This window comes from Primulina tabacum, chromosome 12 (assembly GCF_025594145.1).
Source record: "Primulina tabacum isolate GXHZ01 chromosome 12, ASM2559414v2, whole genome shotgun sequence".
In the NCBI taxonomy this organism is placed as follows: Eukaryota; Viridiplantae; Streptophyta; class Magnoliopsida; order Lamiales; family Gesneriaceae; genus Primulina; species Primulina tabacum.
The window spans coordinates 33,213,158-33,227,156 of record NC_134561.1 but is presented as its reverse complement, the minus strand read 5'-3'; the positions used below and the strand labels follow the sequence as shown (position 1 = coordinate 33,227,156).

The following is a 13,999-nucleotide window of genomic DNA, read 5'->3' as shown; positions in this document are numbered from 1 at the left end:
AATCTCACGGCTTCGCGGTTCAAATATGCCACATGTTGATCAAAGCAGGAGTCCAACCGGTTGACATGATTGAGGTTGGAAAAACCAAACTGTTTTCTTGGGTATCGGTTGACAAATTCATTCAGAAAAACAAACCGACAGATGAAGAATACGTCACTGTCAAAACAGAAACTGGTGTTAAGTTTGTGAAAAAAAAGAAACAAAGTGTCTCTACTCCCAAAGAAGCCAAAAGAAAACTGGTTTTACAAACAAGCTCTGATGATGAGTCCAAAGATGATGTTCCAGTTGCTCAGGTTTTCAAGAAAAGAAGAACCGCACAACCAACAAAGATTAAGCTGGTCAAGCATATTTTTGCACCGCTCATTCCTGCCCCTATCCCTGCAGTATATGTCACCAAGTTTAAAGGGATTCAAATTACGGAGACAGATATCCAATCCTCCTATTCAGGAGTTCCTATTATTCTCTCTTCCGATAAGGGCAAACAGGTGATGATTGATAATCCACCTCAAAACAATGCAGTTCATACGGCCATCATCCTCACAAGTCAGCGTGTCAATAAGGCTGTTCAGACAAAAATGAAGATGTTTGATAAATGGGTTCAATATCGCACTGCTGTCAATTTTGATTCGCTCCTCCAAACCGGAAAGATACAGGCAGCCGCCAAGCTTGAACGGTCCATTTTGGAATGGGCCGAAACGACAGACATTCAAACCGCTCTTCAAAGACGCGACTTTGTGGAGATTCAAATGAAAGAAAGCACTCTTCGAATCATTATACAGTTGAAAAGGAAAAATTTTGATTCTACATGTCCTACAGCCAAGGATGATTCTGCAGTCATATCTCAACTTGAAATGGACGCTTTGTCCCTGGCTATGTCAGTCGCTTTGCTGAAAAAAGTAAATTTGACTCTCTGATGGATATTAATGAGGATATCAGCTCAGAACTAGCTCCACCCATTGCCACTCAGAAGGCCTCTAGCTCTAAATCCTCTTCACCAAAACCTACCACAACAGCTCAGAAGGAGCTAGATTCTATTCAGAATACTCCACGATCAGAACAACTACAAGCCTCCTCCGCTGGTCAAGACCATTCATCCGATGCGAATGCTAAAGTCTTCTCACCTAAAGCTCTTCTTGAAACCGATCATCCAATTCATGAAGCAACAGATCACCCGACCTTTGAAAAATTCATGATAGAGGATCCTCCTAGTGCCGAACACCAATGCTGTCAGGATGTTTCGGCTCTCCTAGTTGTTTCTCCGCCGCTTTCTGACCATGGCGCATATGTTTCACAGCCTCCTGATGATTCAAACAAGGCTCCAACTCTTTCAGTTGTTGAGGCAGAGCAGTTTCTTTCTGATTTTTGATGCGGCTAAACCATTTCAAAATCCTATTACGGATGATACCCCAAACGAATTACAAGAGCAGCTCACATCTTCTCCAAAGGAAGTGCAGGAAGCCGTGACACCCATCTCATCAATGCCTTCCTCACCCAATGATCAAATCGCACAACCAGAGGAACCTAAGGTCATTGGTTCAAACTCTTTTGTCTCGAATGAGGACATTGATCAATTTATTGAGAGTATCACGGCGGAACCTCATGAGACTGAATCTACTCAATCTGCTGACAAGGCAACTTCCTCTAAATTAATTGCCTTCAAGGCCAACCTACTTGCTGAACAAGCATCACCTGAGGAGGAAGAATTTGTGGAAGAAACTTCAATCTGATAAACAAACTTACGGTTCAGTTTTGTCATCACCAAAAAGGGGGAAATTGTTAAGAAATGAAACTAGCGTTTCAAGAATTTTGGTGTATGACAAATCAAAATCAACCGCGGCTCGAATCCTAATAAGCTCAACCGGAAAAAACCTACAGGTTTCTCAAACCGCTGATTTTCAACCGTTGATTCTTCAGATTATGGCAATAGTGAACCGGTTCATCTAAGAGAATCACTTATTGCTAAAAGACATTCTCTGACCGGTTGAGTGCATTCAAAACTCCTTGAAGTCAACGATTACACATCAATTCCAAGAATGATATGCATTTAACTCTCTATCCTAGAAAGGAAGCTCAGAGATAGACTTCGCAGTCTGATGCGAAAAGAACAGTTACCTTAAGAGGAAATCCTCAAGAAAAGAGCTTCAGATGTATGATGAGCAAAAGGAAGATTAAATGCGAACATTTATTGCTCATAAAGATGAAAGCGACTCATCTGATTCTGAAGCTCAGGTTTACGTTAACTGTCCTTTCCGACCGTTAAGTCATTCGGCTATATCAACAGAGAAGCCTTCAAAAAAAAAAAATCTCAGAGCGCAATCACAGTCAATACTCATCTTCGCTCTATCTGCACGCAGTTCAACAGAAACATACTTGATTATCCGAGGATCTTTTCGTGCTACTCAAACAAACTACTGTTTCATATCAGTAACCTGGTGGTTATTTGATTAAAGTTTGTGGTGTCTGGATAACTAAGGGTTCTTAATATCCAGAAGTGTAAAGTGATCACTAAGAGTTCCAATACAGGCAGTGTGATAAGTCCTGGATGGATCGGATTGTTACAAACATTTTGTAAAGTCACAGTCTTTTATTGGAATTCTTCCTAACAAAGGAAGAAGGGGTGACGTAGGAGTATTCAATCTCCGAACATCCATAAAATCCGATGTCATCTATTTCTTGCATGATTAAATATCTCTCAGTCACTTATTGTTGTTAAGGGTGTCACTAATTTTATTGATCATTGAAAACTCTGACCTGTTTTCCGCACAACCAGTAGTTCAAGTTTTCAACCGTTTGAGAAAATATTTTTCAACCGCCTAAAAAATTCAAAAACAGTAAAATTTGAAAGAGTTCATTCACCCATCTCTAAACTCTTTCCCGATCCTAACAAATTTGTTAAAATTTTATGTTGTTTTTAGATTGATTGATTTGGAGCTAAATATTTCAAATATGTAATAACAAATCTATCCACTTGTTTGGTTGCTCTTGAAATCCAACCTTTTTTTATCATTTATTTATTATTATATTATGCAATGGATTTTATGCAATGGATTTCAACACTCCTCAAAATATCTTAAATCCAAATCTTTGGATCCAAATACAAATCTGACATTCTTAACAAGGTCTAACATAATTATTTGTTCATTTATAACTATATTAAAAATTAAATCTCAGACATCAGTTTGTCTCTTTGTGAATGATAAAGCAAAAAAATACTTAATTCAAAGGGTTCAAATATCGCATACATTAAAATTATTTGCAGTCCATTTCAAAAAATAAAATTATTTGCGGTCATTCTGGTATTTTAAATTATATTAAATGGGATATAGTGGTTGAAATCAAGGTTCTAAAAAGCGTGAAGCGCCCCGAAGCGCGCATGTCGAGCTCCAAGATTTTCAAGCTTAAGCGAAATTAGCACATGCTTAAGCGTGAAAAAACGTTTTTTTTTATTTTTAGTGTAATTTTAATTATCTCAAACCAATAAATAGATAAAATAATACATAAATATGATAAATTTAAGTCTGATGCATTAATTCTCATATTTATAAAAACATAAAAATCTCAAAATTGCAATCTTTATTTGTTTTTGCAACTACACCATATTAAAAAAATGCTAAATATTTGTCAAATCATTATCAGACATGTTTATTCATAATTAAAATTAAAAAATAAACATCTAACTTATAAATCTAATTTATTATTTTAAAATAAAAAGACATACCTTCAAAATAAAAAATTTAAAAATAAATAGATGCGACTAATTGTGTTTAGGCACACTTAGTTAAACGTCTTAATTACGCTTAATTCGGTCAAACTACAGTTTAACCGCTTTTCTCGGAAGCAGGGTCATTTTTGTCGAACTTCAGTTTAAGCGCGCTTAAGCTCGGGCTTTTTAGAACACTGATTGAAATAATGAGTTAGTTCGAGGAATAATTGCTCTCTTAAGCGACAGACTATGGCACTAATGCACAGTAAAGGAAGGCCCGTGATGTTAAAAAAAAAAAGAAAAAAGTAGGAAATATGACAGAAAGGTTGATTATTTATATAGTTCAACAGATATCAAGATCTTAATTTTGAGACAATGACTCAAGTTTGAGTTTCGAGCCTCGGTTATAACCTTTTTTTAAAAAAAAAATTTTTGAACAAAGGAAACACCAAGATCTAACACAAAAATAATGCCCCTGTGACAAAATGATGAGGCTTAAGATCACTCGGAAGTAGAACAAAGATGACCACCCTTTGCTTCTTTCCTTCCCTTTCATCGCTTCGTTACACATTTTTTATCGAGCAAGATTCCGGTTGGTGGTCCGGTGACCGTAATTTGGCAATGAGCATACAACCAATATGAATACTGTAAGAAACCCCCTAACTTGGATCTTGTTCTAAACAGACCCTTGACTTCAAAATTCACTCTTCCACTATCCATTTGTCTCTTCAGCTCCATTATATGCCCCATTGAGAGCCTGACCTGGCTAACCATAAAGTGCACATTGGCGAACTCGGTTTCACTTCTCATCAAAGAAAACGGTTCCACGTAGCGTGTAGCGATGAAGTTCTTTTCATAGTAAAGATCCAAGATCACGTAGCTGAAGTCTACGTTCACTTTGGTGTTGGGATTGGAGAAATTTGCTAGCAATGTGACGTCAGCATTGAGGAGGTATCCCATGTCGAGATAAGCCGCGTTGAATGTGACCGCGGATATGTCGAATTTCGGGTTCCGAGGTCGGAAAAGGAGGTAAACTATGAGGATAATGAGACCTCCGACTATGACAATTATCCAGAAAAGTGCGCAGAATGCTGCAATCAGCCATGCTAGCGGCCTTGTTTTCTGGGATGTGGGGCCTTGAAGCAATGAAGGGCGGCGGGAGCGGCGGCTTGTTTGTGTCGTGTATTGGGTCTGCGGTGCTGCTGCTGCTACATGTTGCGGTGGCGGAGTTGCCTGCGGTATAGAGTGGTCAGCTGGGCTGAGGCCTGCTGGGGTAGTACTGGTGTGATGGGACCTCTGCGGTGGTGGCTCGACAAGGTACGTTGGCCGAACCCCCTGCTTTGTGGGATGGTGAGGGCTACTGGGACTGTGAGGTGTCTGTTCCCTTGTTCGGGTGGAGCGTCGTGGAGGCGGTTCATGCTGAGGGTGGCGGGACTGTGAAGGGAACTCGAGTATTGGATCATTTCGAAGTGGGAGGAAATGAGGATTTGTCTCTTGCTGTCGGAACATGTTTCAGATTTTGGATACTGTTTGAATCATGATAGGAGAAATTTGAGTTATAACTGAATGAAATAAAATTGTTGACATCAATAAACTGAAAGAATAGGGATTAATTCTTCAGGAAGAAAAGAAACGCACCTTAGTTAAACATGGAAGACAAGTAAAGCTAGCAGATGCCTACAGAAAAAGTTTTGTGCCACATGATAGTAAATCTCTTTTGACTATTTTTTTTTTTATCATTTTCTAAAAATATGCCCATATTATACTGAAAGAGTCACCTCGGTGACGGTCTCGCGCTAATACGGTTGCAAAATGTGATTCCTCGGAGACGGGCTCGCGCTAGTACGATTGCAAAATGTGATTTGTTAACAGCTATTTTATATTCGTTGTCGCTATAAAATAATAGTTAATTCAATGTGTAATAAGAATTTTAATATATCATTTAAAATGTATGTCATACTTAATAGAAATAAATAATTTTTTACTCATATCATAGAGAAAAAATTGATTAAAAAAAAAATCTATTTCTTACATTGAATTTTTTTTTTTAAAAATAAACTTGTTTTATCATAAAGTATATAAAAGTTAGAAACGACTATGTTAAATTTTTTCATTATTTAAAATATTAAAATTAAAATTTTAATAACTGCAAAATAAATAGTAACATATAAATTTAAAATTAAAAAGAATGTATAAACACTTTGTTTCTTGCTTCTCCAAGATATGCATTCACCATTTAGCAAGAAAGCATATCTAGAGGTGGATTTATGCTCATCTAAATCGCCACCCAAGACAAATCTTTGTATTTAATTAATGTTAGATCATTTCCTTGATAACAAGGAAATATATGTATTGTCTTTTAGGCATCTAAGAATTCTTTTGATCGCACTCCAGTGTCTTCTTCTGGGATTATATTGATACATGCTAACCAGACCCAAGACGTAACATACATCGGGACGAGTACATATCATTGCATACATAAAACTCCCAACTACACTAGAATATGACACTCTAGCCATCTCTTGTAGTTTTTCAGAAGTGTTTGGGCACATTTTACAACTTAAGTTTTCACCTTTGGCCACATGAGTATCAACGGATTGCAATTTAACATTCTAGATCACTCCAAAATATTTTTAACATGTGATTTTTTAAATGATGCAAGCATTATCTTGGAACGATCTCTGTGAATTTTAAAACCTAGAATGTAATTTTTCCGACCCATGTCCTTCATTTCAAAATTCGAGCACAACCACTTCTTAATGGTTTGTATATACTCATTGCCATTTCCATATAACAATATATCATCGACATAAAGAGAGAGAATTTCAAAATTTTATCCGTTTTTTTCCACACAAACACAATGGTTTTCATCTATCATAATGAAATGATTGCTCTGTAAAAACCCAAATACCATTGTCTAGAACACTATTTAAGATCACAAATTGATCCATTCAATTTAAAAACATTATTTTCTTGACCTTTAACAACAAAACCTAATGATTGTTCTATGAGATTTCTTATTCAAGTTTTATTATAAAAAAGTAATCTTAACATCCATTTGATATACTAGCATGAAGCACGTAAATAACAATTAATAATAAAAATAAAAAATTTAATTTTCTAAAAAAATAATTTGAATAATTTTGTTATTATTTGAGTTTAATCTCTTATTATATTAGACGGATAAATTAATTAAGAACTTATATAATTTACTTTCGAATTTTTTGCCAAATTCAAATTCAAATTGTTAATTTTATGATATATAATAAATTATAATTAGCATAATATATAGAACCAAATGAACTGAAACAATTTTTTTAAAAAAATATATTCAAACACCATGTATAAGCCATAATAAACTAAAAATCAATCAAATTGTGGAATTTATCAATGCATAAATCATAATTTATATAAATTATAACGATAAATAATTATCAATTTAAAATATCGTGAGTACCTCATCAAAACTAATGAAATAATAATATTGATAATAAAATATAACTCATAATATTTCATTTAAATAATATTTAAACACCTACATAATTTTTTTACATTTGTTTTTAGAATTTTATATCATAAATAATTAATTTTATATATAAATCTTTCTTTTATAAACTACATCGATGATTATTAATTTCTTGTTAAATATAATTTTAAAATAATAAAAAATCAACATATGTAATGAAATACACATTTAAATAAGATTATATGATAAATAATGAAATACACATTTAAATAAAATTATATGATAAATATCAAATAAAATCTAATAAACTCATAGAATAATAAAATATGATGTAGAGAGAAAATTAAAAAGATAAAACATTTAAATGTAGTATAGAGATGAATCATTTGAGAAAATTAATTATGAGTTACATTTTATTCTTGAAATGATATAAATTACTAAAATCAATGTAATTGTTGTGATAATTCATTAGCAATTTGTTATAATTTTACACATATATCCTTATTGAGTTTTTGGATTTTTATTAATAAGGAGGACATTTGTGTCTTTTCACAATTGGATTGGATTGGAAAATAAATCAATGATCCACATATATATGTGGTTAATTACTATTAATTATTAATTAATAGACTAATTGTGAAATTACCACATATGTTACTGGACAATAAAAATAAGAAAACATGTGAAGGGTAATTATGTCCGTTCACAATTAGAAAACTTTTGAAGTATCCATACTTTTATAGGTATATAATAAAAATAAGAAAACATGTGAAGGGTAATTATGTCCGTTCACAATTAGAAAACTTTTGAAGTATCCATACTTTTATAGATATATCAATACAATTGCAACTATGACCAACAATAGATGAATAAAATTAAATCTTCTTACTGGCAAATTTTTTTCATAATCAATACCCTCTTGTTGAGTGTAACATTTTTCCACTAATAGAGTCTTGTACCTTTCTATAGTTTCATCAGCCTTTAGCTTAATTTTGAGAACTCGTTTTTTTTTCAATAGCTTCACGAACATATGGAAGTTCAACTAGTTCTCAAACTTTGTTGGATTTCATTTCTTCTTGAATTGCATTCATCCATTTGTCCCACGAAGGACAACATAGAGCCTAATCTAAGTTGGGGATCAGATGAATCATTATAACCAGGATTGTTCCCACTTGGATTAGATAAATCAGTTTGATCAGGAATGCTCCCACTAGAATCAAGCAATGACTCATCCTTTCGAGCTTTTGATGATCATTTTGGCACAATACCATTATCTGAATTAAATCATTCAATTGTTTTTATAATTTTATACTTTTTCCAATCGATAATGAATTCATGCTTATTTTTCGAACATATATTTTATATTATATTTTTTTTTGATTTCGGATTTCGTACATGCTGTTGTTCGTCACTTTTCTGATGTTTTCCCATAATTATCAATGCTACAGGCTGGGCGTAACTTGTGTACAAATTTTATGACACATTATTTTTAGTTGTCGATAAATCAATGCTCTTTTTTTCCTTTATTAATTATAATATATTGTTGCATATACTGAATCAAGATCATGACTCCGCCCCTGTTTATGTATATATATATATATATATATATATATTAAAAAAACATAGTTAGATGACTTCGAACTTATCATATGACTTGATTTTTGAAATTTTGAAAAATAATTAGCAAAGAAAGAAAAATTTATTATATAACTTCCTTTTTTCCCATGTACCATATTCACATCCTCTCATAGAATATTTGAGGGTCCAAAAAATCTCTATGTACCTTCCTCCATTCAAGTTGAGTATCGGATCCTCCAACGGGTTTGGAGAAAATTTTTATCCCTACAGCAACCAGGATGGGTTAACCTAGATTAAGGAGATGAAATCTAGAATAATAGAAGGCATCCGACGGTTAGACTAAGGTTGCATCCAAAGGATGTGATCGTTCAGAAGAAGACACGTGATCTAGACCACTCAATTCAAATGGACTCAATAGATCAAATCTAACCAAAAGATTCGATCAAATGGTAGTGGCTCACAAAATGAAATGTCTACACCATTTAGATCAAGATGTGATTCATATGAAATCAAGGCCAACATAAACATCTAATCACAAAAAGACCCTTCAAACCCTCAAGAAATATATCTACTATCAAGTCTCTGATTATCTAAAAAAAATTATATTATGATGCAGTGGTGTATTTATAATTTTCCTATATATATACACACACGCGCGCACATTTTCTTTCATAAAGATACAAAGTTCGAAATGATGGTCAGATTAGAGTTTTTCTGGGTATAGAATTATCAAGATGAGATTATTTCATCATTTTTTTTGTAATCGGAACGGATTTTCCCACAATCCATTAAACTAGAATGATAATCAGCTCAAAGTTTTTCTTCATATTGATACTTGTTAGAGGATAAATAAAGAAAAAACTCAAGTCAAGTTTTGAGATCACTTGAGATACACTTAAACGAAGATATGTACGATGTTAATATAAATTTTTAAGACATACGCTTCCAAAGAGGAAAAGCACATTGTAGTACTTGTTTCATATCATGTGTGCTGAAGTGACCATTTGGATAATGAGTAGTTAAATGATTCATATGTTCATATAGAAAACTCATCTTATACCCTTAGGACTTCAATTATCTCTTTAATTTTATTTTAGTATTGCTACTTTAGCATGCTACCAATAGCTATGGATTATTAAGTAATGCGATATATGTCTAAGAAAGCAGGTAAAATAAAGATTGAAATATTTTAACATCAAAGGAAGATTTATTTTGACACTTGTTTTGTATTCACAAGCTGGATAATTATGTTTAACTTAGTTGTTATACCATAATTGTGAATACATGAATATATATATATATATATATATATATAACAATTTTTTGAATCAAGTATGCTCTTATTGTTTTGTTTGGGAAAAGAGATCGTTGATTAGTGTAGTAAAATAAATCTAGGGTACAGCGAGTTGAATATCTTCATATAGATTTTAAATTGAGCTAATGTATATCCTTAAACGGTGCATGGCTATGAGCTTTTATTTAATATGATTACTGGTCACACTATCAATTTGCATGTATGAAGTTGGTTGTATATAATTATGATCAATTTGGGCAAGATGTCTAGCTCTCATGTGCGAGTGTGAGTGTTAGATGTCTCACATGAGCTGGATTAAATTCTTGGGAGTTGTATACATGGACTCGGACAATCCTCCTTTGAGCTAGATTTTGAGGTTGAATTTGATTCAAGTAGAATCTTAACATAGTAACAGAGCTCTGTGTTAGATATAGGTTTTCTACACGCCCAAACGCAGCGGAAGTTTTAAAATTTTTATTTATTTTGACAATCAAAATATGTTTTGCTTTGGGCGCTCGTATGATTTTATCATAAACATTCATAGCGCGTTAGAGTTTATACCTTTGGTGAACGATTCACACGGCTCCAACTATTCCGGGGTTAGCGGAGATAGCTCTTGGTGAATTCCCTACGAACTTTCTTCAGATCTGCTTTCTTTGATCCTCCTATCAAGTCCACGACTAGATCACTTGTTCCTCTTCCAAATTGCACAAGAAAATTTGAAAGAAGTTTCTACGTTGAGATCAAAATCCGAGAGGCGACTCAACCTTTTCAAAAGAAGAGGCCGAAAATATTTTGGAGGAAATTTAAAGTGTGATTCTCGAAAATCCCATTTTTTTCTTGTGGAGGCTACCCTTTTTTTATTTATATATTAAAAAACAAGAGCCTTTAACCTAAATTCCATAATTATAGATTTAGGTTCCTTAATTAAATCCAATGGGCTTTGTTAATTAAATGGACTAGTCAAACTAGTTTAATTAATTATATTAAAGTCCATTAAGAACTTTAATCATTTAATATGTTGGAATTGTATTCCTACAAGTTTATTAAACATACCTCCCATCATATTTAATTTAATATTTAATAAACTCAACTTTTGAGTTTAATAAATTAAATTCATTATAAATTCAACATTTGAATTTATTATTAAAATTATAAATTCAACTTCCTAGAATTTTATCACCTTCAAAATTTAATATTTAATAAACCCAACTTTTGAGTTTAATAAATTAAATTCTCAAATTTTATAAATTCAACCCTTTGAATTTATTCTCTCCAAATTTCATAAATTCAACTTCTTGAATTTACTATCTCATAAATTCAACTCCTTGAATTTATTTTTTCAAAATTTAATTATCATAAATTCAACTTCTTGAATTTACTTTATCATAATATAAATTCAACTCCTTGAATTTATTCTCTCAACGGGAACAAATGATCCAGTACTTGTGTGACCCTCAATGGTTCAGGGATACAGCTAGCCGTGGGTTCACAACTCTTTGTGATTCAAAATAATATTTATTCTTATTTGGGCTTACCCTAGTTAGCCCCATTCTTTTCATCAACACCTTGATTAAGAATGTCAGAACTCATTTCTGATTGCACCCATCGGATCATGGTAAGAGCGTCTAGTAGCATCGCCCCATGATCCCCTAGGTATCACTGATAGTGCCTGCAAGAACCAGTCGATTATGATTAACGTACAATACGGTCCCTTCATCTCATATATCCCGATCGAATCTGCAACCATTGGTTCATCGAGAGTTGCATAATAATTCGATAACTATGTGATAACTATAATAGTGGCATCACATGTACTATTTGAGAACTCATTATCTAACGTACATCTCATACTCTGGCCAGAGATTCCATGCACTATTATTTCATCAGATTACATAGGATATCCACACCCGTAGGTGAACGGTGAATCCCCGACTACAATGCACTGGCTCTTATATGTGTCGCAACTGTACCCAACCTCGCCACTTGATGACTCTCCTGGAGCCGGTAAACGAGTCAAAGCACAGCCCTAGCATATAGAGCCTCAGTGTTGTTCCGGGTCGTAAGGACTAATGGTGTACAATCATAACCACGGACTTATCCTCTCGATGAATGATAACCACTTGGAAAGTCCGAGGGAGGGTTGTTCGGTATAATCATCATATGACTACCCATCTGCATGTTTGGACATCTCCATGCCCTTACCAAGAAACGCAGTACACAACATCACAGATGCTAGTCTCGAGCTCAAGCGACCTTTATCCATGTTTTAGACGGATGAATCAACTAGGAACGAATTTAGAATATGCAGTGTTTATAAATGAGTTTCAACATCGGATTACGATTCATTTGTATTAAAGCATAATCAAAGACTTTATCTATGCTGATTGCATGGGTATACAGATAAAGTATAACGAAACCATTAAAAGTTAAATTATATTAAAATAAAGATTGTTTATTTCACTTGAGTTAATAAATTCCCTAGCCAACCGTTGGCTTGCAGGGCATCTACTCTAACAATCTCCCACTTGCCCTAGAGCCAACTACCCTTAACTTTAATCCCATTGCTTCGCGATGCTTCTGAAACAATGGTCCTGGCAAGGGCTATGTAAGTGGATCAGCAACATTATCTGCAGAGAGGACTCTTTCGACCGATATGTCTCCTCTTCCCACAATCTCCCGTATGATGTGAAACTTTCTCAGTACATGTTTGGATCGCTGATGAGACCTTGGTTCCTTTGCTTGTGCAATGGCACCAGTGTTTTCCAAGTACAACGGGATTGGATCAACTCCATTAGGAATAACGCCCAACTCTTGGACAAAATTCTTCATCCAAACTTCCTCTTTGGCTGCATCAGATGCAACAATGTATTCAGCTTCAGTGGTGGAATCCGCAATGGTGTCTTGCTTGGAACTTTTCCAATAGATACCCGCACCATTTAGTATGAATACAAAACTAGAGGTCGATTTCAAATCATCTACGTCACATTGGAAGCTAGAATCAGTGTAGCCTTCCAATTTTAATTCTCCACCCCCTTAGACCATGAACAAGTTCTTAGTTCTTCTCAAGTACTTAAGAATATCTTTCACGGCCTTCCAATGCATTGCACCAGGGTTCGCCTGATATCTGCTTGTAACACTCAGAGCGTAAGCAACATCAGGACGTGTCGATATCACACCATACATGATACTACCAATAGCTGACGCATATGGAATACGTGTCATCATCTCTATCTCTTCATCAGTTTTGGGACACAAAGCTTTAGATAGAGTAACACCATGACATATTGGTAAGTATCATCTCTTGGACTCTTCCATAGAGAATCGTTTCAAAATGGTATCGATATAAGTGGCTTGGGTGAGTCCTAGCATCTTCTTTGATCTATCTCTATAGATTTGCATTCCCAATACATAGGATGCTTCACCCATGTCTTTCATGGAGAATTTACTTGCTAACCATATTTTAGTTGATTGTAGTAATCCCACATCATTCTCAATGAGCAGGATATCATCAACATAAAGTACTAGGAATGTCACTGCACTCCCACTAACTTTCTTGTACACACATGGTTCCTCAGGATTCTTAGCAAAACCAAACTCTTTGATAGTGCTATCAAATATGAGGTTCCAACTCCTTGATGCCTGCTTGAGACCATATATTGATCTCTGAAGTTTGCATACCTTATGCTCACTTCCTACTGATGTGTATCCCTCAGGTTGAGACATATAAATTTCTTCTTTGATGTCTCCATTGAGGAATGCAGTCTTAACATCCATTTGCCATATCTCATAGTCATACCATGATGCTATGGCTAGTAGTATTCTAATGGACTTAAACATAGCAACTGGTGGAAAAATTTTCTCATAGGCAACTCATTGCTTTTGAGTATAAAATTTTTCAACCAGTCTTGCTTTGAAGGTCACTGCCTTCCCATCCGCCCCAATCTTTCTTTTGTAG

General features: G+C 34.2%; 1 protein-coding gene across 1 annotated transcript; it reads right to left on the bottom strand.

Annotated features, from left to right (window-relative positions):
* Positions 1 to 4,086: 4,086 nt before the first annotated feature.
* Positions 4,087 to 5,474, bottom strand: LOC142520921 (NDR1/HIN1-like protein 13). The gene has a single exon (XM_075624078.1). It carries the CDS (start codon positions 5,210 to 5,212, stop codon positions 4,256 to 4,258), a length of 957 nt encoding a protein of 318 aa, XP_075480193.1. The 5' UTR covers positions 5,213 to 5,474; the 3' UTR covers positions 4,087 to 4,255.
* Positions 5,475 to 13,999: the final 8,525 nt, after the last annotated feature.